The sequence below is a fragment of the Peromyscus californicus genome, unplaced genomic scaffold (genome assembly GCF_007827085.1).
Source record: "Peromyscus californicus insignis strain IS unplaced genomic scaffold, ASM782708v3 Scaffold_11__1_contigs__length_118956290, whole genome shotgun sequence".
Classification (NCBI taxonomy): domain Eukaryota; kingdom Metazoa; phylum Chordata; class Mammalia; order Rodentia; family Cricetidae; genus Peromyscus; species Peromyscus californicus.
In genome coordinates, this window is record NW_026294402.1 from 45,757,372 (window position 1) to 45,783,928 (window position 26,557).

Sequence of the window (26,557 nt, forward strand, 5' to 3'; positions counted from 1 at the left end):
AAAGATGTGCTTGTCCCTGGGGATGACCGAAATTAGACATATTACTCCTTTTGTCCCACGCCAGGAAATTGACTTTTTATTGACCTTTAACCCACCAAGGAGTAGAGGTGAGTTCATGAACAGCAAAGAACCCTGGACTGGGATGGTCATCTGCCGTCATTACCTTCACTTCCCTGTCTTTGAATAAGTCACTCTGCCTTTTGAATCCATTTCCTCACCTGTAAAACGAGGCTTGGCTTGAATGAACTCCAAATTCTCTGCCCTACAAATTAAAATCTTCAGATAACTTTTAAAAATACAATGGGATTTTATTCAGCCATGAAGAAAAATAAAATTTGCAGGAAAGTAAACAGAACTGGAAAACATTTTAAGTGAGGCAACCCAGGTTCTGAAGGACAAATAAAACATGTTCTCTCATGTGCGGGTCCTAGTCTCTGTTAGACGTATGTATTCAGGTGGGACTAAACACAGATAGAGCCCAGAGAGCTACCAAGGGGTTCACATGATTAGGGGTGGGTAAGACAATAGAACAAAGTGGAAGGGGCGTCATGGGGCTAAAATGGACAGCAGAGAAAGTGGGACAGGGAGATGAAAGGGAGAAATGGGGGAGGGGTGTTAACCAAAGTGAAATATATGTGAAAATCCTTCTTGGGAACCTGTAACTTTGTAATCTAAAAATTAAAATTTAACTTGGAAATTAATAAAAAGAGCAATTATACTTGCATGTAAAAGCTGGTGAAAATAGCACAGTGTCCGCAGTCCATTGTACAGAACGGGACCCATGTTGGCTTCCTGAGTTTGCTGTTGTCTTGTAGTTGTGAAAGATGACTGTTGCCACCTGAGGAAGTTGGGCATGGGGTCCATAAGGCTTTTCTAAGATGGTTTTCTCAGCTTCCTGTAATTTTAAAAGAAAGACTTAAAAAGCGTTCCTAATGACAAGATCCTACTCCAGAGTTTACAATACATTATTTTGGGGTTCTGATTTTAATTTTTTAACTCGTGTGTGTGTGTGTGTGTGTGTGTGTGTGCGCGCGCGCATGCCAGAAGACAATCTCAGTGTTGTTCCTCAGGTATCGCCTACCTTTTTCCAGACGGGCTTTCTCACTGGCCTGGAATTCATCATGTCGACTAGGCTGGCTGGTCAACAAGCCCAATACATCCTCAGCTCTGGATTACAAGTGCACATAACCACACTCAGCTTACATGTTAATGCTTGTTGAAATCTCCTCAGGTCCTCATGACATGCCACCATAGTTGGGGTCCACTGAAGGAGATGATCTCTAAGTCTCTTTCTAGCCCTAAATATATCATCAATCAAGTTTATCAAAACCCTTCTTGAACTTGTGTAGCTAAAGTTTTCCTGCCTGGCCCAGGGTCAGGACAAATCTCAGTCCCACAGCCACTCAGACCCAACCAAGTAAACACAGAGACTTGTATTGGTTACAAACTGTATGGCCGTGGCAGGCTTCTTGCTAACTGTTCTTACAGCTTAAATTAATCCATTTCCATTAATCTATACCTTGCCACATGGCTCGTGGCTTACCAGCATCTTCACATGCTGTTTGTCATCATGGCAGCTGGCAGTGTCTCTCTGACTCAGCCTTCCACTTCCCAGCTTTATTCTCCTCCTTGTCCCGCCTACACTTCCTGCCTAGCCAATGGCCAATCAGTGTTTTATTTATTGACTAATCAGCAACACATTTGACATACAGACCATCCCACAGCACTTCCCCTTTTCTTTTTTAAAAAGGAAAGTTTTAACCTTAACAAAGTAAAATTACATATAATTTGGGAATTTGGGTGTAGCTTCTCTTACTACTTCTTGCTGGAGGGGGGCGCTGTATCTTATGGGGACACAAAGAAAATTTTAGGATTATGGAATAGTCTGTGAGGCTGTATTGTCTGAGCCAGTTGCCTTGAAACCATTCTGGATGTTGAATCATCTGGGCCATGGTGTCATCGGAGACCTTTCAGGGGGTCTTGGCTGGTCAAACCTGATGTATCTTAATCTGGAACAAATCCATAGCCTCTGGCTTTCTGTGGGAACAAAAGAGACTCTTTTCCAAAGCAACATATCCTTATATCCAAATTTTGAAGTCAAGGTACCTTTAAAATATACATTTTGGCATAACTCAACAGCTTTTACAATCAAATGTTTTTCTGCAGTTAAAAATCCCAAAGACAACACAATCCAGATTCTCTGTGTAATATTCATCTTTACGTGGCTTATTTTTATATTAATTTTACTGTCTCTTTAAAGACTTTATTTTTTAAAACTATGTATTTGTTTCTATAACTGTATATATCACCTTTTTTGTCTCTTTCAAGCCTATGTATATTTTACACACATTGTAAACTATTACATCTGAATCTGTCTTATTGTGAATCTATTGCTTTAAGCTGCAGCAGCTGTGGCTGCTGGCTCCGCCCACCTCAGCTTCCCAACATGGCTACATTTACCACCAGCTCTGGGAGCTATCGTGGGTCTATGCTTTTATCCAAACAGCGTGTAGTCCAGAAACCTCTTTTTTTGTTTTGTACCTGCAAAGGCTAAATCCACCATGCAGCTTAATGTGCCACTTGCAGAGGCCTCATTCCCGCCATACTGCAGGTCGAGCACGCATGATAGGAACCCACCAGTAGCTCAAACCGGCAGCTGCTGCTCATTTGAGAGAGACAATTAGGAAGCTGTTTTTAGCTCCATTTTAGAATCTTTTCTCAGGTTTTAGGTGGAAACTCTTGCTCCACGTTGGGCGCCATTTGTAGCTAAAGTTTTCCTGCCTGGCCCAGGGTCAGGACAAATCTCAGTCCCACAGCCACTCAGACCCAACCAAGTAAACACAGAGACTTGTATTGGTTACAAACTGTATGGCCATGGCAGGCTTCTTGCTAACTGTTCTTTCAGCTTAAATTAATCCATTTCCATTAATCTATACCTTGCCACATGGCTCGTGGCTTACCAGCATCTTCACATGCTGTTTGTCATCATGGCAGCTGGCAGTGTCTCTCTGACTCAGCCTTCCACTTCCCAGCTTTATTCTCCTCCTTGTCCTGCCTATACTTCCTGCCTAGCCAATGGCCAATCAGTGTTTTATTTATTGACTAATCAGCAACACATTTGACATACAGACCATCCCACAGCAAACTTGCATATTCAATATGTCAGAGTAAGATAGTTTTAAGTTGATTACTCTTTTCATGAAAACTTTCTTGAGTGACATAAACTCCAGTCTCTGGCATGGTGACCATCCACCTCTTCTACTAAGGCCTGGAGCTGCTGCTTCTTAAATGATGTCCTTGCTCATGACTCCAACCTTTGCCTCTGCTCACTGGCTGTGGGTCACTTCCTATGAGCCCTCTGTTGCAAGTCCCTGGATTAGAAACTGCTGAGTTTACATGAGTTTCAATTGAAAGGGTGAATGTGAGAACCCCCTGCTCTCTAATGTTGACTTTATATCTTACTGAAAAGATGGAGTTAACCAATAAGATGTGTGAGAGGAAAAGTTCAAACATAATGCACCAACATAGGCTTAGGTTCACAATCTGTGGTGGTTTGAAAGAAAATGTCTCCCAAAGGGAGTGGCACTATTAGGATGTGTGGCCTTGTTGGAGTAGGAGTGTTCTTGTTGGAGGAAGTGTGTTACTGTGAAGATGGGCTTTGAGGTCTCATATAATGCTCAAGCCATGCCCAGTGAGACAGTTCACTTCCTGCTGCCTTCAAGATGTAGGACTCTCAGCTCTTTCTCCAGCACCATGTCTTCCTGCATGCTGCCCTGTCCCATCATGATGATAATGGACTAAACCTCTAAAAATGTAAGCCACCCCTATTAATTGTTTTCCTTTGTAAAAGTTGCTGTGGTCATAATGTATCTTTACAGCAATAGAAACCCTAAGACATAATCCAAAAGAAAACACCCCCAATTATACCTCTCTCAGGGAGCCCACTTAAAGATAATCCTAATTCTCCATGGAGATTCTTGCCTTTGGTGAGTCCTCTTTGCACAGAACTGACCCTTTATACAATCCCAGTGAAATTCCTTACCTTACTCCATAGCGGAAGTGACGATGCTCACCCTCAGTTTAACCCCTCCCCAGGATTTACATCTCCCCTCATTAGGGCAATCCCAGGACTCTGATAACCTAACAAAACTCTTCTCAAAGCACTACTTAACCAAGAGTACTCAATGGGAGAGGGGAGGTGACTTCACTAGGAAAGCCCCAGGGGATCTGTGGTATCCCATATCTAATCTATCAGGTTAGGGACAAATAGGTGTCTCTTCTTTCCTCATTTCTCCATTAATTATCCAGGTGAGAGCTGATGGACACACACAAACACACACACACACACACACACACACACACACACACACACACACACACACACACTATACCTTCATATTTCCCAAAGCCCTGAAGGATGTTCTTCATCTATATTAATCAAGACAAACTCTGCTGTCTGGCCCAGAGTGCACAGATTCCTGTTTGCAATGAGTCTGGTGCTTCATTTTCATGCAAAACTGTATTCAAAATTCTCCATATTTTTAGTCCCTGCATATTGCCAAAAGCCTGTGGGAACATAAGGACAGAGGTTAATTATTCTGTATTTAAAGCACGTGTGTTTGAAATGGCATCCTCTGGCCACATTGAAATCTAGCTCCAAGGCTTTAAGATACTTTGCTGGCCAAGCCCTACTCACAAGCAGGTCATCTCCCTACTCTTTGTAAGAGAAGAGTGCCATGGTGTCACTTTCCGGAGCAGTGTTACCAGTGTATCGTACTAGGGGTTAATTATGTAGGTTTAAGGATTTGGAAATGGTGATGAGGCCATGTTTATTTTGATATTGGTTATTCACAATGTTATTGGCTTTGTCCATGACCCAATGTTTTAAACACATTAATCTTTCTATATTGACGAGTTACGAATAAGAACACATGTATCAACAGGCAGCCTCCTTGCCATCATTCAGTCGTACCTTTATATCTACAGAGGGCTCCCAAATGTTCACCTGCAGACTCAGGCTAGCCACTAAGATGTCTGTGCTCTAGGTCATCCCTTGAGATAATAGTTTACAAACATTTATTACCTTCTGCCCTCCCATCTTATCTCTCAGGTTCAAGAGTTGATCCTTAATTTAAGTTTCCTAAGGGCTTGAAAGTAAGTCTGTGCCCATCCTAACTAAAATTCTCATAGACCTCAGTTTTTAAAATTGAGTCCCCTTGTAAACTTTTCCTATGCATTTTGAAAGTACTTACTTAGCATTTGGTTTATATTGACTAATATTCTCAGATGGTTCTAGAATGACAGTTTTATTCATTCATTTACATTTCCAACTATAATTTTATAAAACATCTCTGTTGTATGAGGAGCCAGATAAAATGCACCTCTGACTTTTATGGTGACAGGTCAAACTCTAAAAAAATTGTTCTTCTAAGTATAATATATGGCACATGTACCGAAGAAGTTTTGGGAGTTTGGATCATATCCTCATGTATCCTGTGTGCAAGAACTCATTTTAGAAGTATAGTGACATGGGACAAGTTCTTTCATCTCTTTAACTTCAGTTTCATTATTTATAATGAGGACAATAGTAATCATGATGTTCACATGGTTGTTTGCTGGGTGAGGAGATGATACACAAGCACAGGTCTGCAGAAAGAACACAGAGCAAGTGAGTGATTCATGTTATGCTAATAGGTCCCTCCAGTGAATGACCAGCCATTGAAATGTAGTGTAGGCAAAGGGCTGGGGTAAACATGTATTTTGTAGAACATACAGATACCTGGCCCCAACTCACCCTTACCCTGTCCTGCTTTCTCACACTGAGGCATTGGTATGTTGTTCATGTGTCCAGGTGCATGCTGATGATGGTCAAGGTTGTCCTGTGCTGCTGGCAATGAGCTATTCCAGAGCTTCTCTCTGTGAGTTATGGCAGGTGTGTGGGCGGAGTCCATCCACTTAGTCATAGGCTACTATTGATCTGGCCCAAATCTAAATTTCTGAAGAATTCTTAAATATTATTTTAAGATGAAGTGATAATCTGTCTGTTGATATCTATACTAGCCTCCACACACAATAACACACACATGTACATACACATGAGCATGTATGCATAACAGAGAGAGAGAGAGAGAGACAGAGAGAGAGAGAGAGAGAGAGAGAGAGAGAGAGAGAGAGAGAGAGAGAGAACAAGAAAATAAGGATGTCAGAAAATGCTTCGTTAAAGCTGGAAGGGAATTGATTCAGAAGGTACCAAGCTGATGGGGAAAGAGGAGGAGGAGGAATGAGGAAGAGAAGCAGGAACGGGAGGAGGGATGGAATCGAGGGCAGGGATATATTAGTGGCAACCATTGGGCAATGTTTGTTCCTCTGCTCTCTCTTGGGGATGGCTGCTGGAGATGGGATGGAGAGTATTAAGGGGCCTTGGACTGTATGAATAGGTATTTGTTGACTCCAGGCCAATATCAATTTAATTTCAAGCCATTAAAAGTCTAACTTTATTAGCACCTCAGAAAGGGAGCGATTGTTCCATTTCCACGGCACAGCTCTTCTCTGAGACAGGCTAGAACTTGTCCTGTTTGCCCAAGCCTTAGTTAAGTCTCGAGGGAGAGGACAGATGGTGTCATTCTGAAAGCACTCTTGTCTTCTCACAAGGAGAGGGCCACCAAGTGGCAGCTGGTCAGCTTCTCACACTGCCCTAGGGCCTTAGCAGTGCTTACACTTCACACCCTGCTATCTTATGGACAGTTGGGTCCTTCTAGGAGGCCTGACAGAGCTGAAAACAGAGCTTTGAGCGGGGTTTAATGACACCACAGTCTACTGAACAGTATCTCACAAAGGGTGGCTCAAACAGGAAGTTTGGGTGCTCACTGTCTGGGAGACTCAGGGCCATTGACTTAACTTTCATGAGCCTCAGACCCTCATTTTGCTCTCAGTGTTGTTAGGAAGAGTAAGCGGGATAATGTCTGAGAAACCTACACACAATACAGCACACAGGAAGGGCTCCGGGAATTGTAGCTGTGAGACCAGTATAGTTCCATGAATCAAAAGGTGGGACACAGGAAAAGCACCCTGGATTTCACTTCTGTGATTATGTCCTGGACTCCAGAGACCTTCAGCAAACAAGATTAACTAGTGTAGTTTAACTAGTATAGTATGACCAGTCTAGCTTGACTCCACGTGGGTTATTTTCCTTGACCTTGAAAGATAGCTGGGATCCTTAATAAATTGATTGGAGGACTCAAGCTCCGAAAGTCAGCTGTAAACAACACAGACAATCTCATAAATCACACACATGTAAGCATGTGGGATGCATATGTAAGGCTCTAAGGCAGGAGTTCAGGAAAAGAGGATAACCACAAATCTGAACTCTGCACTGGGTGACAGATGTCGAGAGAAAGAAGATCAATATTTGTTGAGAAAGTTTGCAAAACAGTATTTTGGAAATGCAAAAGAGTTATCTCAAGGTTAACGTTGCTGTAGGTAAAGTGTGTGCTTTTGGTCACATTAACATTCCATTGACTAATGCTGGATACAAGAGACCAGTGAGTCATGGCGTCTTTGTCTGATGTTGCTCCAAGATGTACATCCTCAATTAGCCAAAGCAGCTTTCTCCTTTTTCAGCCTCTTAGCAAGACCTTCTCCTCTGTCCCATGGCATCCAGGGCATTTCATCATATTAGAATAGTTTTAAATGTACAGCTAAGTTAGATGAAACTATTCAATTATAGTAAGTGATTTCCTGACTAATTGATAATATTGAGATCAAATGATACTACTATTGCAAATTGAAAAAAAAACCCAACGTATATTATACAAAGTTATTTATTAGTTTACAAAAGAGTTTGTTCGTTACACTGAGAAGCCAAGGCATGGGGGACATTCCACACAAACATTTTTAACAGTGAGTGTATAAAACGAGAGTGGCGAGAGACCAGGTAGGTTTGAGGGCTTCGTATTGATTCCTACACTAGTGTCAGGAGGTTTAAAACTATGAGATGTAAACCATATGTGGGATATTTTGTGAATGCGTTGAATGTTAGTGTCATCTAGATGCGGTCGAGAAACAGATATACCCACGTCATGTTCCATGTGGTTTTTTACTAACTGTAGCAGGCATCACAGCTTGTTTCCCTCTTATAGAAATCGCTGGTGGTGGCGGTGGCCGAGGGGGCAAAGTCCACATAGTCTGTGCTGGAGTAGGAGAAGAACTCTGTGGTTCTGAAAGCATCCAGATGCTCGGCTTCACAGGATGCGCAGTAGCAGACGGAGGGGGTGGTGGGGGAGAAGTGGCTGTACTGGGTGTGGGAAGGCCAATGGTGGTGGTATGGGTAGCCTTCCTCTGGGAGGCTGTGGTTTAGGGAATCCAGAGAAGGCAGAGAAGTGTAATTCTCTGGAGTGTAGGAAGGCAGCTGAGCTGGTGAGTAGTTGCAGTCAAAGGAGCCAGAGAGACTGGAGGAATCCGAAGGCGATTCTGGAGTCTGGAGAAATGAAAACCAGGGAACAAAAAGCTTGGTAACTTAGACAGGATCAAAAGAACTGAGCAGTGTGGATTGAATTGTGCAAAGTGAGAAAATCAGGGGTAAAAATAAGCCTCAAGCCATCCACCTAAGTCCTTAGAAGTAATCTCATCTGTTGACTGCGTGATTTCACGACACTATACCCTAGATTCCCCTTTCTCTTTCCCAACAATCAATTGCCTTGCTTCACTGCCTTCCTTTGTTAAGACCATACTTTGCAGGATGTTTTGCTCTTAAACCACAAAATCTCTCGCTGCGTCTCGGGTCACCTGCACATCAGATCCTGCTGCATGCCACAGTGTAAGCTGCAGGTGGCATCTTGGCTGTTTCTCTACACCCTTGACCATGAGGAGCCAGGTAAACACACAAAGGTGGAACCTGAGTCCGTAAGGGCCCATCGAGGACACGCCAAGATAAGAAACTACCTCCCCCATCACCAATGTGTCCCCCTAGCTGCCAAAGTTCTACCACATCTTAAGCAAGTTTACAATTGTCAGACTTGGAAGCTGAGCAGAAACTGGGTGCCATTTCCCCATGAAAATATGCACATTCTGTGGAGTTAATTTCCCATCTTCTCTAAATTCAGTTTTCCCATTATATGGACTTTTGACAAACTAAAAGAAAAAATATTCCCATTTCTTTTTAAAAGGAAGAAAACCTTACATTTAAAACTTAAAAAAATTATAAATCTCTAAAACATAAAAACAGTCTTACTCATTTTAAAGAGAACACATTTCTGAAATTTGAGATCCATCAAGAACAGAAAATCTGAATTCTTCAAAGATTAGAACATTTTTGGTCTTTCTTTGAGGGAAGGTCTCATGTAGCCTAGGCTGTACTTGCACTCACTATTTAGCTGAGACTGGCCTTGAACTCCTAATCTTCCTGTCTATGCCTCCTAAGTGCTGGGATTAAAGGCATATACCACAGAGCTGTTTTACTGTCTCAGGCTTAAATATGTCCCTTTGCTTATGGCAGACCAAACCAGCCAGTTAGTAGAGCCAATTCAGCAGTTAAGCCAGACCCCATTAGAATATTTGGATATTTGGTATCATATATATATATATATATATATATATATATATATATATATATATATATATATATATATATCTCCATTTAAGGACTTAAAAATCTAAGGGCTATTGTTTAAACTATTGATTTCCAAATTAACAGATGTCTAACTGATGTTAAAAAACATCAAGCACCAGGAGACCTTTTTATTGCCAGACATCCATTTACTCAGGAATCATAATAAGTGTGTATTCAAAGGTTTATGCCCTTCAAGGGGCCCACACATTGAACTTTAAATGCTTCCTTGACTATTTCCTTGTTAACATTTGTAAGCTTTCTCATGAGATGATGCAAACACTTCTACAAAGCATCTCTACCCCACAGTTAGCAACCATCAGGTTACAGGAAGGATGCAGATGAATTACCAGGCTCTGATTATAGCAGAAAGGGGCCACTTGACAGCTGTCTGGGAAATAGTGGGGAGCACTTTGCGTGGAGTTGAGCAAAGGCCCTGGGAGTGTCTCTGTCTGAAGGTAGGACTCAAAGATCTGGTCGAGGCAGCTTGGACTTTCCTCACAAGAGACACAGGTGGAAAATTCTCGGGGTTGAAAATAACTGGGTGTGGAAGACATCGGTTCGGGTTCAAAATACAGTCCTAGAAGAGAAAGGGAAATGATTTTTGCTTAAAAATTGCAAAGTAGATTTCAAAAAATTTTTTTCTATTTATTATATTTAGGGGGAAGTGGTGATTGAGAAATTCCCTAAAAGTAAATAGTTTAGGAATCTGGACTGTTTTAGTTGTCTTGGGTTAACCCAAGTACCAGAGAAATGAATCTGGAAGAGGATAGGTAGCTCTCAATATGGTTAGGGAAAATAAAAAAGGCATAGTGGCCTAGCCTGCATTTAAATGCCACATTCAAGGGGGAGCACATGCCTCCACTTTTTGGAGCCTGAAAGCATTGACATCTAAACTCTATCTGCAGTACAGAGAGATTTCCCTGAAGCCACAGATAGATTTGTTGGGGGCTTTGGGAAACCTGGTACTATGCTCTTGATTCAGGATTGCTGCATCCCTAAACTTTTTATGTAGCAACTTAAATGGTTGAGGAGAGGGTTTTGGGAAATGACAAAAATAGTACTGTATACACGAAAACAGGAAGCCTAGAATGCAGAGCACAAGTTAACAACACTTTGCTTGGAAGTATAGAGCAAAAATGCTTATTTGTGGACATGTTGGGAGGGGAGGGCAATGAAAAACAAAACAAAACAAAACAAGCCATAGAGAGCCAAGGAGAATAGTCTGACAAACTTCACCCCCTTTCCATGTTAATATGAATAGTCCCCATGTGTGATAATCAGTCTCTAAGGTTCACAGAAGAGAGCTTAGAGCCCATTAAAGGGGCTGTAGAATTCTCAGGCTCCTTTCAGGTCAAGTAAAGTGACGTGTTTGGTGGGAACTGCCATAGGCACAGGCTTCCTTCTATATGACCTCCTTAAATTCTTAGCTGCAGAGTGGCGTAGGAAGGAGTGTTTATGTAATGGAGTTATTCATATTGGGCTGGGGAAACTTACACTTGTTTGAACTGCTTTCTGGGAAGAGAGTAAAGAGTGGGAAGGGAGCCCCTGTCGGCTAGACGCTAAATGAACAAGAGGAAAGGCATCATTCTGAGTATTCTGATCCCAACTCATAGTACACCAAGAAAAGACAACACAATTCTGCACAAACCTTGTTTTTAGAATGGCGTTGAGTTGCTTGGAGACCAGCAACTAGGACAAATGTGAAGGACACAATCTTGGGACAGAACAGACAGTACAGAATGAGGGTAAACTCTGTCTTTCTTCCCTTGCGGGGGTTTGCATCTGGAGTCACCTTCTGATTGGTTGGAGTCCAATTAAATGGTGGTGCCTCTCTTAACCCCTGAGTCAGGCTCTGAAAGGCTTCCGAGATGGACTTTTGAGAGGGGCTGAGGGAGCTGTGAGGCTGGTTGTACTGACCTGCAGACGATGGCGTGCTGGAGTCTGGAAGGTGGATACTGTTGCTTCCTGACAGCTGTCAAGGCAAGAAGAGAAGCATGAAGCCAAGGGACGCACGCGCTGGCTGCAGTTCTGGGGAAGCTGGGCAGGGGATTCTCCTGCTCTGCTACGGTAAGCCAGACTCCTTCTTCTAAGAACATCAGACTTCTTTAAGTAAAGCCAGCATTATATTTTAGATTTGATTGTATATTTGCTTATTTGGGGATTGTTTTTTTTTCCTAACATCAGATTCCTTGCTAAAATGTTGTGATTAATTTTGACAAAGGTTGATGTAAAACGTTTTTGTTATAGAAATATAGAACAATTCAAGAAAACTCAGCAAGCAGCCTTTCTATTAAGCAATTTATTTTAGAATGAGTAAGAGTTAACGTTTACTCAACCCAACTATGCCTTTAGTCACATACATTTCTTCAAAGCTGGTTTATAGGTCTTAGGAATTCACTTCTCATAAAGAAATGAATAATAATGAGACATTGTTTCTAGATTTGTTAAATCCAAGAAGCTAAAATATTCACATTGATGGCCTTTAAAAATATAAAAAAAAATTCTTGAAATTGTATTCAGTGATTCAGAGCCTATAAACATTTGAGTTCAGAGCCAGAAAAATTTCAGTTCTTTGCATATTTCAAAAAATTGTTTTCTGTATAATTTGCTTTTTAAAATTACTGTATCTAAATGCTGGAAATTCTTAAGGCTGAGCCTTTCAAATACTTAAAGCTAAGCAGCTTTCCTTTTCCAGTTGAAAGGACAATTATACTAACCGAGTAGTTCAGGATTTCTTTCCTTTAGACTTCAGGTGCAGCTTTAAAGTTTAAAGGGACCAGCGAGCGCTGTTGCTCTGGGCCAGGAAGCCAAGCTCACCACACCTCTCTTGGGCTGCAGGGGGATACTCACTCCTGTTCCCTGAGCCACCTGCATGCAGCGCACAGCCAGCCACTGCTCGAATGGGAGGTGTGTTAATTTTGAAAACGATCCATGCTGTAATGTCATGAACCAGGAAGCTGGAAGCCTTTACCAGCTCTTTATGCAAATATTCGACTGCAGCTTGAGCTGAAGGACTTGGGAGGAATGGGTCTTAAAAAAATCTGCTTCATTGTAGAGCTGGCTTTTAACCCCCTGCTTCCCCACTGGTCTGTTTGCTTCCTTGTTAGCCTGTGATTGCCCGGAGGTATGTTTACAATATCCTACTTGATATTATCTTTCTAGCTCTTGGGTTCATTTTCTACTTTGCTCCAAGAATACAAAGAATGGCGCCTCTCTCTTAGATTTCAGACAGCACACAAAGCCACAATCAACAGTATATAAAAACACATCAAGGCTATTAAAAAACAAAACCAAAAACAACTAATGTTAAAAACGAATTTTTTTATCTTTATCTTTAGATAAGTACTAACTCAAGGTTTTTTTTTTAACTTTAAAGGCAAAGAAGTGGTGTGTGTGTGTGTGTGTGTGTGTGTGTGTGTGTGTGTGTGTGTGATTTGATATGACTGAAATAAGTTTTTAAATTAAATTTACCAGTCTGACGTGTATAGTTTCTTCTGGCACACTTGAGATCTGGATATCTACCTCAGTCTATAACTACCATTTATGACTGCTTTCTTAAAATTTTAGATACTCCTCTGACTTCATAGCAAAAACCCAAGATAGATTTATTTTTGCTTTGCAATATTTGACACAATTAATTCTCTCCCTGGATTACTGTTTCCCAGAGACGTCTTTTAACATTGGACGAAGATGGATACGATCTCTGTTAAACTAGGAAGGTCTGCATGGAGCAGGCACATGCTACTCTCCTCCCCTGCCGACTGGGTACACTGTTGGAGCAGCCCCAGGATCTCACATGCTTCTCATTGCTCTCAGAAAGGGATTTCACATCTGGGGCTCCTACTGCAGTGCTATGTGTCTGACTCTTGAGTGCTGGAAAGGCCAGGGGTGAGTGAGAACCTCCTAGGAGGCAGTAGTGTATGTTCTTGGTAGATGTGCTTCCGAAGTCCCTCTTCATTCTCAGAGGGAACCCAGAAAATGTCAAATCAGAACTCTCTCAGGAACAGAACCTGGTCACATACTTTCTCTTACCCCTCCACTCTGCTAACAAGCCCACAGTGGTCACACCAACTGTCAGGGTTGAGCAGTGACAGGATGGTTTTTTTTTTTTTTGTTTTTTTTGTTTTTCTTTTTTTGGTTTTTCGAGACAGGGTTTCTCTGTGTAGCTTTGCGCCTTTCCTGGAACTCGCTTTGGAGACCAGGTTGGCCTCGAACTCACAGAGATCCGCCTGGCTCTGCCTCCCGAGTGCTGGGATTAAAGGCGTGCGCCACCACCGCCCGGCCGTCAGGATGGTTTTGCCTAAATGGGATGGTTGCTCCGGGTACAGCTGAAGCAGAGTACCAAAGCTCCTTGCTGAAAGAGTATGTTTTAACACCTTTGCTGACTGATGTTTGTCTGCAAAAGTCCTCTCCAGCTCCCATGGCCCCAGTTTTATTAATGGAATAGCTATGAGGCTGTTAAATTCCTGCTTAGTATGATGAGTTTAGAGAGCCAATACTAACAAAAAATATTATCTTGGCTCTGCCTTTAGCCTGTTGTCAACTTCAAGACTTTGGATCTTAGCAATCGTGGAGGAATACACATTTCTGGTCTATTTATGTCATCTGATCATTACAACCAAATGAAATAATGAATATATAGAAGTGCTTAAAAAGAAAAAAAAAAAAAAAAACACTGCGAACTCCCTTTTGCAATGCAAGGGCATTCTACAGTTCCCTGGAATTCTGCAAGTGGAGATAACTAATTTCTCTAGCTGTATGTACCAAATCATAGCAAATACACTTGAACTCTAAGTTCTAAGCCAAAGGTATAATATACATTAGTGTGTACTGGCTATCCATCCTTGGTTGGAATTTATTTTAGTGATCTTTCCCAAAGAATATCCATTGTGCACTCACTGTGGGAAATACTGTTGTAAGTACTCCTCATTTAACCCTTATACAGTCCTACTAGCTTTCAACTGAAAAATGGAGGGAACGGACAAAAGAAAGTTAGTGTGCTGGTGGATATGAGCCACAGAGTTACTGAGAACTAAACCCAGTTCCTCTGGCTCAGAAACCTATCTCACAATTCCCCCATAGCTTCTTCTCTCCCTCCCTTTCATGAAGTCCTACTTGGAACACAAACAGCACCGCACGGAGATGGGAGCCAATGGTAACTAACATATGTGATTGGAGTCCTAGCTGTCTGATCCTCCTCCCACACCTACCCACAAGCAATAACGGTGTCCTGTGCTGAAGGCTCCTCAAATTAAACTTCTTCCCAGTGGACAACCACACCTAGTGTATACGGTTCTGCAGCTGCCCTAAGTACTCTGGTAGTATATGTGAAGTGGCAGGATACCCCATGACTGCTCAGGTCAGTTTTCTAATAGTTCTGTGTATTTTAGAGACAGGGTCCTTTTCTCCTGGAGACTTCCAGTGACTGGTGATTTTTCACATAAATGACCCCAGAGTCTAAGTTACAGAGAAACTAGGTGGGTTTCTGGGAGAGATTTTTCTGAGTGTGTGGGGGCTATGGCTATACTCTATCTTAACACTGTAGCAACGTACTTACCTGCTGGCTGCATTTCTCCCTTGCAGAGGACCAACAAGCCTTCCACACTCAACTGTGAACAGTGAGCGATGAGCCTCCCACATCCCTGGGCCCTACACCATGTCCCACATGTTTTTGTGGCTGCCTGTGGTAACCTGGGGTGAAGCTGGGAGCAGAAGTTGTTAAGACTCCCTGAGCAGGGCTGTGCTTGTGGGGCTGAATGAGGCCTACCATGGACAGGGGAGTGAGGGCGGGGGTTCGTGCTTACGGTCGCCCCTGAGGTGGCCTGATGTGCTCTTCTTTGTTGCAGGAGTTCTTTCACAGTCATCTTCACACGGACACCTTGATACACCTTCGGCTTTTCTGGGGGAGAGGCAACCGGGTCAGCGGTCATTGGTCATTCCCAAAGCTTGGGTGTCAAGGGGTACCGTGAGGGTCCTGCTGATAAGGCTTGGATACCCAAGGCCAAGTTTCAACCTTTGCATAACACAAAGAGAATGCAAAAAAAAAAAAAAAAAAAAAAAAGCTAGCTTTTGAAAACACCCACATTTCTCCAACTTGAAAAGGTGAGGACAACGGCTGCTGCTTCAGGGTCTTAGTGGGGACAGTTCCCATGGGCATCTATGAAGTCATTCGCCCCCTCGCTGGGCCTCATCCTCAGTACAGAGAACAGGTTGTGCTGCTCTGGAATGTGGAGGCAGGTTCAGCAAGCCTACTATTTTGGCTAAGACCATAAAATCTGGGGTTCTGGCTGTGCTTGTGGACCTGGGGGAGCTCTCTGATTCACAACAGCTGACCTTACCCACCTCACCATAATAATGTTCATATTGTGAGCTCCCCCCCCCCCCCCCACACACTGTATTCCTCCATCAGGCCAGGCATGGTTTCTCGGGAGCTACAACCATCAGTTGTGATGCCCTTGGTCTGGAAGCCAGCACCCCCCCCCCCCCCCCGCCCCCGGCCCCCAGACAAGCAGTAGAGGTCTGAGCAGCCTGTCCTGACCCTTTGAGGGGCTTCCTGGACTGACCCCAGAAAAGGGGCCAAGCCCAGGGGGTTTCCTCCTGTCACTCCTTTCCTTTTTTTAAAAAAATTCCTCTCTTTTCCCTCATGCCCTTTCTCCTTCCGCTCCCAGGTCGCTCTCCTCATCTCTCTTTCCACCCCGTCTCTCTTTCCGGGACAGGTATTTCTCGGAGAACCAGGCTGTGGAGAGTTCTCCAGCAAGAGCTGCAGCTCTGAGTAAAGGCATCCCGAGGCTCCCTAGGACCGCGCAGTCGCCTGGAGGCCGCCCTCCGGAAGGGGCCGCCCCTGAGCCCGCAGAGCTGGCCCGGGTGGCCTGGGAGAGCCCAAGTGGCCGCGGCGCTAGGCTGGGGTCCGCAGGGAGGGACCGGTGACAGCCTGGGGGCCTCCCCGGCAGAGCGCAGTGAGTAGGTCTGACTGGTTGATAATCCAAGTTAGACCGGGCAGATGCACTTTTCAAGTGGGGTTTGTCGCCGAAGCCCAGGGTGACTCCCGCCCTGACCTTGACCCTAGAGCCAGCGCTTGGGAGTCGCGTGGGGAGGGGTGGAGCGCAGTGGCCCCTGGCCTGGGCGTCAGGCGACAGTGCCAGGCCGCCAGCGCCTCGCCTGGTTAGTGCGGGGACCGCGGCTAGACAGCAAGGAGACCCCTCCCCACAAGCCAGATCCTGAGAGCTAGGATCCTACAGGAAAGGTGCACTATTCTTCCCGATCCTGGGAATCGGATGTCCCGCCGCAGTGCCAGCGCGCGCCCTCGCCGCTCCAGTCTCCTTCCCTCCCATCCCCACTGCCGGGCTCGGCTCCGGGATCTGCAGGCAGCGGGCGCGCCTTGGGGTCCGGAGACAGCCCCAGCCCAGCTCCCTGCCGGATGCGTCCTTACTCCAGTCCCCGGCTCACGGTGAGCCTCTAGCTCCCCCCGCCGCCGCTTCTTGGCGCACCAGATCGGCGTCTCCAATTCCCAGGACGCCAAGGTGGAAAAGAGAAGGGGCAGGCAGGGGCCTGGGGTACGCGACTGTCCGGGACAGTCAGATGGGCCTCTGGGCCTCTGCCCTTACCCAGCGGGAGCCGACCCAGCGGGCCCGCGCCTTCTCTGGATCCTTGCCCGGCCCTGACTATCCTGCTCTGACTTTGTGACTCTCTGTTATACGCAGGAAAAGCAGAGAAATACACCCGGATCCAAGTGCCCCTGGCCCTCATGACCCGACCCCTGGAGAAGCAGCCGAGTTACCCGACATCGTGGTCAGCAGGAGCTGGGCTGGAGACTGGATGCTGCAGCTTCAGAGACTCAGCACCTAGGAGGGCTCCTGTGCAGGGAGAAAGGCAGAGAGATGCGACATTTTTAAAGTTTCACAAAACACGAGGCAGCACCCAGGTCCCTGGAGCAGGAGACACACAGAATTAATGTTTTATACCTTCGGGTATAGGTTTGAGTTTTTCCCCCCTCATGCCAAGTATTTAAAACCTCTAGAAACCCATGATTTGACAATCAATGATTGCGCGATACTTTCAATTTGAATATTCAAAGGCTTAACAAAATGGACTATCTTCTGCAGAAATCCTGCACACAGGCACCTCACAGGGAGTCCAGAGAAACAGGGAGTGAGATGCCTTTGGGTCCTGACCCTTGCTTTTCTCCCATTTTAAACATTTTGTCCACCTTCCCACAGACAGAGCAGGTGTCCTCAAAGATGCTCCATGTCCCTGCCTCAAAGGCAGCTCAGAAGCCCCCACTGACCTAGGCTGCTCCTCGGGGATCACCCGAGCCAGGCTGGCTAGCCACAAGGATTCTCACTTGCCCAATCTCCATTTTAAGGGAGAAATCTCAGGTTTTGGGAAGTGAATATGGCAGCCAGTGGGTGTGGCACAGCAAAGGGCCACTCTGGGCCCAGGTTGCAGGCCAGAGGACAGCAGAGGCCTAAGCTTTGCATTTTGTATTCCTCTGGCCCGGCTTGGTCACCTGTGGGCTTCCCTCCCTGTCCATCTTCCCTCCTGCTAGGCCACAGATACTGCACTGCCAGCAAACAGTCCTTGGGCATCAACACTCACTTGGCTGCTCAGAGAGCTGTGAGTCATCACTACTGCCCTGGACCGTCGGAGATTTCTCTAGGCGGGGATTCCATCACCGTGCTGTGGCATTCCATATTCCTTTTTTTCCCTTCTTCCTCTGAACCCCAGTCTTTTTGCCTCATAGCACCCCTGCTTTTTTTGAGAGAAGGATGTGGGGTTTGTTTTTAAGGCTCTGAGGAGAGAGGTAGGGGGCATTCAGAGTCAAGCTGCCTCATTGGACCCCTCATAAGTGACTTGGGCCTGTGGTGATGGACATTTTCCAAGCACTGCCTGAGATGCTCTCTAGCCTGTGATTTGAAAGATGGGAGAGACTGGGGTGGTGTAGAATGCCAGGCCAAATCGTCACAGAGAGACAGAAGGGTCCCTTTTGTAAATAACTAGGTATTTCCAGGAATGCAGATAAAGTGATAGTACAGGTCTCTATTCTTTAATCCCTGAGTTCTCTGAAATGAAAAAAAAAGTAAGCTTTAGCTTCAAAGATCTTTAGAAAAATATCCAAAAAATTAAAATGTATCAAATATAGTATATTAGGTATAGGGTATAACAAACAGCTCAGCTAAAGGGTCTCTGGGGATGATAAAAGCATGATGGGTAGGTAGAACTGTCTGTCAGGCAGGTGGCGTCACTTATCTGGGAGAAGGTCAGGGCTGGGGACACAGCGGTTGCATCTGTGGTGGAGGGTAGAGTGAGGTGCGGCTGTATTTGGTCCAGCTGCTGTTTATCAGCCACTGGAGCCTATTTCTGTCAGGCCAGGCCTAAGGACTGGACCAGGGAAGAACCCCGGGATCTGAGAGGAGCCCCCTCCCTGGTACCACTTCCTCCACTCTGCAGCTTTTCCCACTGCTTCTTTTCTCCTTTTGGTCTTGGTCTTACTTTTGGTTTGCTTTTAAGAAGATTTCCTCTTTGTCTTTTGGCTTTTTGTTGTTGTTGTTGTTGTTTACCCTCACTTACATTTTCTATTTCTTGTTTTTCTTCCTATTGATGTGTTTCTTCATTTCCTGTCTTCACTCTTTTCTCCTCTCTCTGGCTCTATATGTGCCTCCCTTTCCCGTGTTCTGGAGTGCTGTCTCATTCTTTCAGACTAAATATTCTTCCTCTGCTCTCCACTCACACAGAAATGGGCAGGGGTGGCACAGTTTTCTCTTGGCAACATCAAGGACATTGTTGATGCTGGTGACTGGGTCCTCCAGAGAGAACATAGGCTGGAAGGTGCAGGCTCCTTTGATGCCTGGGGTCTACAGAGACAACAAAGAGCAAAGACATCTGCATCTTTTCTCCCAGAAGCCTTTGCCTGAGCCATGGCTCAAGTCCTGGGGCATCTGTGTGCTGATGCTGTTGCTGAGAGTGAGAGTGTGGTGCTGTTGCTGCTAAGCAACGACAGGAAACTATTCCCCTAGGCCTGTTTTCAGAACCTTCCCCCTGCCATCTATACTACAGGTCAACCCAACATTGAGGAGTTTTGATTCTGGCTCTTGTAACCGAAAAGCCTCAGAACAGACATTTCAGAGCCAAAAGCCATGTTTGAGGAGTCAAGAGACAATACTTTCTCAGTGGAGCTCCCTTTCATCTGTCTCTGTCTCTGTCTCTGTCTCTGTCTCTGTGTCTCTATGTGTGTGTATGTGTTGATGATGATGATACCTAGAGCAACCAGCCATTGTTTCTTCTTTCTTTTTGTTTTTTGGGTTTTTTTTGTTTTGTTTTGTTTTGTTTTTTTTTGCCCTGAGATTCCAAATGACTGTAGAACTGGGTACCCTTTTGTTTGCTTGCTCATTCATTCATTCATTCATTCATTCATTCATTCATTTTTGTGTTGAGATAGAATCCAGGGCATGCTGGATAAGCACTCTACAACTGAACTACGTTTCCAGCCCATAGAGGATTATTTAAAGTTCTCAGGTGTTGTTTCCTGGGTATTAGACCCGTGCTGTGAGATATTCCCACTGTACAGTTGAAGAAGCCAACTTAGAGGGATGAACATCTTGCCAAGTTCAGCAAGCATGCAAATGCCAGAATTAGGGTTCAAACTTTTGTAAGTCTCACACCAAAGTCCTTGCTGTATTATCAGTTTGTCCAAGGAGCTTAAGACTGCAGCATACCGATGTGGGAATGTTCTAAAAACACAGAACCCTGAAGAAGCAACTGGCTAGAGGTGAATACAAGCTGTTCCTTCTGCTGACTGTGGTTTGTATGTCTGACCAGGACCCTCTTCCTGGGGGCTTGTTGCTTCTAGGCTGCCTCCCCTGAAGTCCCAACAATCCATTTGAGGTTGTAATTAAAAAAACACCCCAAAATTGTGGAGTCTGGCATGCTGTCACAGGCTCCTTTGCTTATAATACAGTATCTTGATGTTGAGTGTTGGAAGGGATCTTGACATGCTGAGAGGGACTGACATTTTAGCCAGTGTCTGTCTAGCTTGTAGCTCCATGGCTGGATCATAGAATAATCTGTGTGGAGGAGATGGGTCTCACTATTTGTGAGGCAGATTTTGCCATTATTGGAATCCTTTCAATATAGTGATCCATAGTCCAACTAGGTGTTCCTTGAGCACCAGGTATATACCAGGTAGGGCAATGAGTACCAGGAATACAAAGATAAGTAAGCCTTGGTTTCTGCCAGCAATGGCTCTGTTCTCCATGTGTGCATTACTGCTTTCCTATTGTGGGTTCATTTACAGATTCATTCACCATTTATTCAACAACCATATATTGATTGCTCTGACCAGTCCAGTGCTTGCTTTCCACTCAAACCTTCTTTCCTTAAAGCCGCTGTCCATAGTCCCCCCCTCTTCTTCATAAATCAGCTTTTCAGACCTCTGCCTTTCCATGTCACAAGCGTAGAAATCCTTTAGTTCATCCCTGACCTCCGTAAAGTCAGCCAGCAGCACCTGGAGTGGGTGGAATGGATGTTTTTAATGGGGAAAATTTTTAACTGAAATTATTGATAGTCTTTTGTGTGCAAACGACACAGCACAGCATCATGCTTTTCTCTCCCAAGTAGGTTTTATAAAACGTAGACATGCACATGTTAGAAGGCCTGTGGCACAAGGAAAGGTGCAGTTTATTCCTTTCCAATTTGACTACAGCCCTTTAGTAATGCAAAGTTCTTTTGTCACCTTGACTTTGGGACACTGTTACCGAATGTTGTGGGAAATATCGAGTTCCAAAAAGTTGAGTACATGGAGGAAACAAGTATTCATTGGTGTATCATAGGATACACATTTGGTCCATGTGAAAATGACCAGGAAGGCTAGTAGATGGAGGTTATGTAAGATTTTGTACATAGTCAATTTCTCCTCATAGTGTACATTCAGAATTTAGACTTTCCTTTAAGAAAAGCTTATGATGAATCAGCCCTTGATCATTTATTATTAGGCAAGAAAAATACCATAATATACTGCTTGAAAAGTTTCTGTTTTACTTACAACATTTTTTATTGTGTCATATTTCTAACATATAAAAGTGTATAGAGAATACTGTCATGAAAACCTGTGACTATATCACCATGGTTGAGGAATAAAATGGCTGAGTGATCACACATTTATGAATTACTAAGCATTAGAATTTCTGGATTATTCCACTCAAGATATTTGGTTGGGGGAAAAGTTTCTTAATGTAAAAGATCTAATACCTTGCTACTATTTGTTTGGTCTACAGTTTTTCCTTTTGGAATGTGTAACTTTTTTCCTGTTCTTTCTTGTAATCTACTCAAAATGCATTGCATTTTGCAAATTTATATGTCTTCTTTTATTAGAGGTTATTGTTAAAAATACTTATGTCTCACATATCTAATAAAACATGATGCCCCTGTTTGAAAATAAGTATAGAACAATGTATTATTGTTTAGTTTGACCCTGGGAGATTATAGTTTCTGACTTATTGTGCTCGCTTTAATCATACCAGAGAGATTAAACCCCAAATAACTAACTTATATGTCTTTTTAGAAATATCTCATAGCACACACAGTTATAAAATGATACACCAATATATTTTGTACTACTTCAGAAGTTCATAAACTTTCCTTCTTGAAGATATTTTAAGATACTTCATCAGCCATCTTAAGAATTTGCCCACAAACGCTTACTATTCATCCATGGTCAGCTTGTTTTAGAGAGCTGTCATCCAGAGTCAGGTGCTAAAGAGCTGTCCGTCTTTGTGGTGGTTTTAGTTCAACCTAAGAAGAGTCTACTGAGCACCTACAACATGCTGGCCCTAAGCCAGGTGCTAGGGATGCAAGGTGAGCCATGAGTCCTCCACCCCCTTGAGTCTTTACCTAGATAATCCCTCTTTATCTAGAGTATAGGAGTTTTCACTTTGTCTTTCTTAAGTCCATAGTTAGTGAATATGTTGTATAAGATGAACAGTGTAACAATGGGGAGGGCACTTTAGACAGAAACCAGTTGTTGGACTGAAAGTTAATTTTGGTGAGTCACTATAATATCATTAGAATGCAGTGTGACTTAAACCCTTGGAATCAGTTACTATTTTGGTACTTTAAATACAAGTGGTTTTATTCCTGACTATATATCTATATTTACATATAGAAAAAGTAGATATTCAGATACCCTTCTGTGGATACACATCTCTATATGCAAGCACATATCTTACTGTTGAGGTTAGTTTTCCCCTTTGTGGACTTTTCCCTTTGTGGACTTTCTTTTGGGGGCACTTCAATCCTACCATGCCATTGCATTATTAACTCATCTGTGGAAAGTCATAACGATGATTTAAAAGGACTTACTAAATAAACAAAGTAAAGATGTGGTTTTCTGCTCTCATTCTTTGGGGTTTGAATTACATTGTAAGAGAAATACAAACACTTTCAACAACATGCTGTGTCTGTTTCCAGTGATTCATGGGATGATTATCTACAATGCAGGTTTTGCATGGGCAGATTTTAAATTTCATTTAACAACTTTTATTCTATGCATTTTTTATTTGTGTGTGGGGTGTGTGCGTGTGGGGTGTGTGCATGTCACAGTACATGTGTGGAGGTCAGAGAACACCTTCTAGGAGTCGGTTCTTTCCTTTTACCATGGGGGACCTGGGGTTAGAACTCAGGTCAGCAGGCTTCACTTGCTAAGCCTTACTGCTGGTCCTTAAGTTTCACCTTTGACTTCTGGTATTTTCTTAAATAGGTTGAACTTCACATCACCATTTTTACCTATTTAAAACATGCATATGTCCTGAGTCCTGGCAAGAGCCCAAAAGAGTTGGCGTTATTAGCTGAGACTCATAGTTTTCCTTGGTTCTTCCGTGAGAGGCAATGAGTCAGAAGATGTCAAGTTTGAGGCAGGAGAGAGAGAGAAGAATGCATTTTTTCCATATTATGGTATTGTGCAAGCAAAGGTGTGGTTAATAGCCACATGCTGAATAGGAAATAGTGTAGGGAAGTGTGATTAATCTCCCTGCCGTAACTTTGTAGTTTGTTTCCATTTTTTAATAAGACATTTCCAGAACAATAAAACAGGACCAAATTAGAGTATGTGAAAGAGACACACATCAGGCCAAACAAAATCCTGAAAGCCATTTACTACTTGGAATTGATTAGCCTGATTCTGACTCACTCCCATTTCCTGTGGGCCAGGCAGCTGAAATGGATAATAGACCTAGTGTGGGCTGTATATGTCTCCCTTGTTACACGCTAACCTTGTGGACACTGAACCAAGTTGGGCACTTTAAGAAGGATGTAGACACCTTTATGTGCTCTGTTTTCCTCTGTTTCAAGGCCTGATTTCATTTGAGAACCAATATGTCTTCAGAGTATTACAAGATCAATGAACATGATGTTTGAGTAGATGAATACAAAGTGAGCCATGATGATGAACATTGAACATAATAACCAAACAAATATTAAAATTATGAGGATACATACGTATATATAATTTACAGAAACTTCAATTTTCTACTACTACTACTACTACTACTTAGTAACTTACCCTGGTGAGTACTATATAACTATAGTTATTAAAAAGTTTACACAACCAGTCTAGAAAACTGACTCTGGAGCCCTCAACTACAGAGACGTAGATCTCTAATCTACAGAGGACCTAGATCTCTTCTTTCTGGTGTGAGGCCTGATGCTCAGTTTTGAGTAACAGTTGGATGACAGAAGGCTCTTCTAGAGCTACTGGGAATCACAACAGATGTCTTAAGTGGAAGAAGACTTCAGAAAGAACAGCCACCTCTGCTGTAGCGAATGTTGCCAGTTTTCCCCAGTGAGCACACGCTGAGCAGAATAGAGCCCAGGCTGACCTTTACTTCCAGTGTATATCCAGTTGCTGGGTTAGGCTGTGGCAGCTGTGTTTCTAATGTTTTGAGGAATCCCTGCTATTGAAGAACTGTAATCAACCTAAGAATTCATCAGTGGGTGAGCAGATAAAGAAAGTCACTCTGTCTCTGTCTCTGTCTCTGTCTGTCTCTCTGTCTCTGTCTGTCTGTCTGTCTCTCTCTCTCTCTCTCTCTCTCTCTCACACACACACACACACACACACACACACACACACACTATGCAACCATAAACAAGTTCTGTGATTTGTGACAATACAGATGAACCGTAGGGCATACGTGATGTGAAATAAGCCAGGAGCCCAGAGACAAGTGTTGCATGATTTCATTTGTGTACATTGTATGAAAAGTTGACCTTATAGAAACAATGATTAACAGAGACTAAGGTGGGGAAGAGGAGGGGGCTAGGAAAGAAGTTGGTCATTGGTACAAAGTTACAGTTAGGATAGGTAGGTTTTGTCATACTCTTGCACGGTAGAGTGACTACCATCAATGGCAACATAGTTTATATTTCAAAAGAACTAGAAGAGATGATTTCCCCCTGTTTTTGTTGTACTTATTGAAGAAAGGATTTTAATGTTTTACTACCAAGACAGGATACATGTTTTGATGCCATGGATATGCCAGTTACCACGATCTGAGTGTTATATATTGTTCGTGCATTGTGCTGGGCAGGTTTTCGTCAACTTGACACAGACTAGAGTCATCTGGAAGAGGACACCTCAGCTGAAAAAATGCCTCCTCCGTCAGATTGGTCTGTAGGCAAGTCTGTGGGGGAATTTTCTTGATTAGGGATTAATGTGTGAGGGTCCAGTCCACTGTGGGTGGTGCCACCCCTGGCAGGAGGTTCTGGGTGTATAAACAAAAACAAAAAGTTGAGGGAAGCATGGGGAACAAGCCAGGAAGCAGTGTTCCTCCACGGTCTTTGCCTCCAGGCTCTTGCCCTGACTTTCCTTCATGATGGGCTATAAGCTTCTGTAAGGACTATTCCTACCCAAGTTGCTTTGGACCATAGTATTTACCATAGCAACAGAAAGCAAATTAGAACATGCACACTGAAGCATCTTATCACTCTCCCACAGATGTGTGTATACATATCTACACCACAGTCACCAGACGACAGCCACCAGAGCTCATTGTTCCTTTGCTCCTGCATGGATACTTTCCAAGGAGGGAGCTTTGAGTACAAGGAAGAGGAAGGCTTTGAATTTCAGCATTTCGGTTGGTATTCCATACACTAGGGATAGTTTGCTTAGACAGAAAACATCACCAGAAGACTAGAGGAGACATATCCACTATTCACATCTAAGTATGAATTAATACCTAGATTTAAATTCGCAGACCCCGCCCTCCCTGCCTGAACTGAGGTAATCAAAGACAATAGCAGAGCACATTTTGGGGACTCTATTGAAGAACTGGACCAAAAAGAAGCTTTAGAGATCTCAGTGGAAAATAAGAATCTTGGCCTCTAGGAGACAAGGAGGGACCAGAGGGTTCCGAAAGGTGTGAGAAGGAAGTAAAGAAGTGATTGTGGTGGAAGATTGGAGGAGGCAGATAAGTGTCACCTATGGGTCTTGGTTTATGCATCCACAAAGTCAAAGTGTGTGTGGGTCATGTATGAGGGGCATGGCCTGCAAGTGACCACTCTACTCAGTGGAGATTACTTGGCTTAGCAAAGGAATCCACACCTCTCAGACTTACTAATGGCAGATTCCTATTTCTGATGTCAGTTTCTGTATTTGTACATGGTAAGTGCTATCCATCTCTCACTAATAAGCCCCAGAGGACTTGCTTCGCGTAGCTGGAAAATATGGAATGTGCTGTTGATGACTCTTGCCTGGCAATGTGCCCATCCCCCTTGCCTCTCAGCTTCTTGGTGTCCTGTTTGCCGCTTGCAATGGTCTAGTCCCACCTTCTGCATTTTCTTTGAAACCTATGACTTGTGTTTTGATCATTGAATTCCCACTGCATGCAGGCACACTGGTAACTATAAATTTAATCCATTAGTCATATTCTGCCTAGTTTAACTGAGGCTCCCATTGATCAGCCT

At 43.6% G+C, this 26,557-nt stretch overlaps 1 protein-coding gene and 1 long non-coding RNA gene across 5 annotated transcripts; one reads left to right on the forward strand and one right to left on the reverse strand.

The window, feature by feature from the left end:
- Window positions 1–7,860: 7,860 nt before the first annotated feature.
- Pou2af3 (POU class 2 homeobox associating factor 3) lies at window positions 7,861–15,937 on the reverse strand. 4 transcript variants are annotated; one of them, XM_052728953.1, is made up of 5 exons: window positions 15,691–15,937; window positions 15,412–15,506; window positions 11,525–11,579; window positions 9,955–10,184; window positions 7,861–8,476 (listed from the first exon to the last, which is right to left on the reverse strand). In XM_052728953.1, the coding sequence occupies exons 2-5, from the start codon at window positions 15,469–15,471 to the stop codon at window positions 8,099–8,101; spliced, it is 723 nt and encodes a 240-aa protein (XP_052584913.1). In that variant the 5' UTR covers window positions 15,472–15,506; window positions 15,691–15,937; the 3' UTR covers window positions 7,861–8,098. The 4 variants fall into 4 exon arrangements, with proteins under 4 accessions (XP_052584913.1, XP_052584930.1, XP_052584904.1 ...); XM_052728970.1 differs by having other exon boundaries at window positions 15,375–15,506; window positions 15,691–15,713; XM_052728944.1 differs by lacking the exon at window positions 15,691–15,937 and having other exon boundaries at window positions 15,412–15,640.
- A 182-nt stretch (window positions 15,938–16,119) lies between these two features.
- Window positions 16,120–22,986, forward strand: LOC128124046 (uncharacterized). The gene is made up of 2 exons (XR_008222816.1): window positions 16,120–17,054; window positions 17,308–22,986. It is a non-coding gene; the product is annotated as an uncharacterized LOC128124046 (long non-coding RNA).
- The last annotated feature ends 3,571 nt before the right edge of the window (window positions 22,987–26,557 follow it).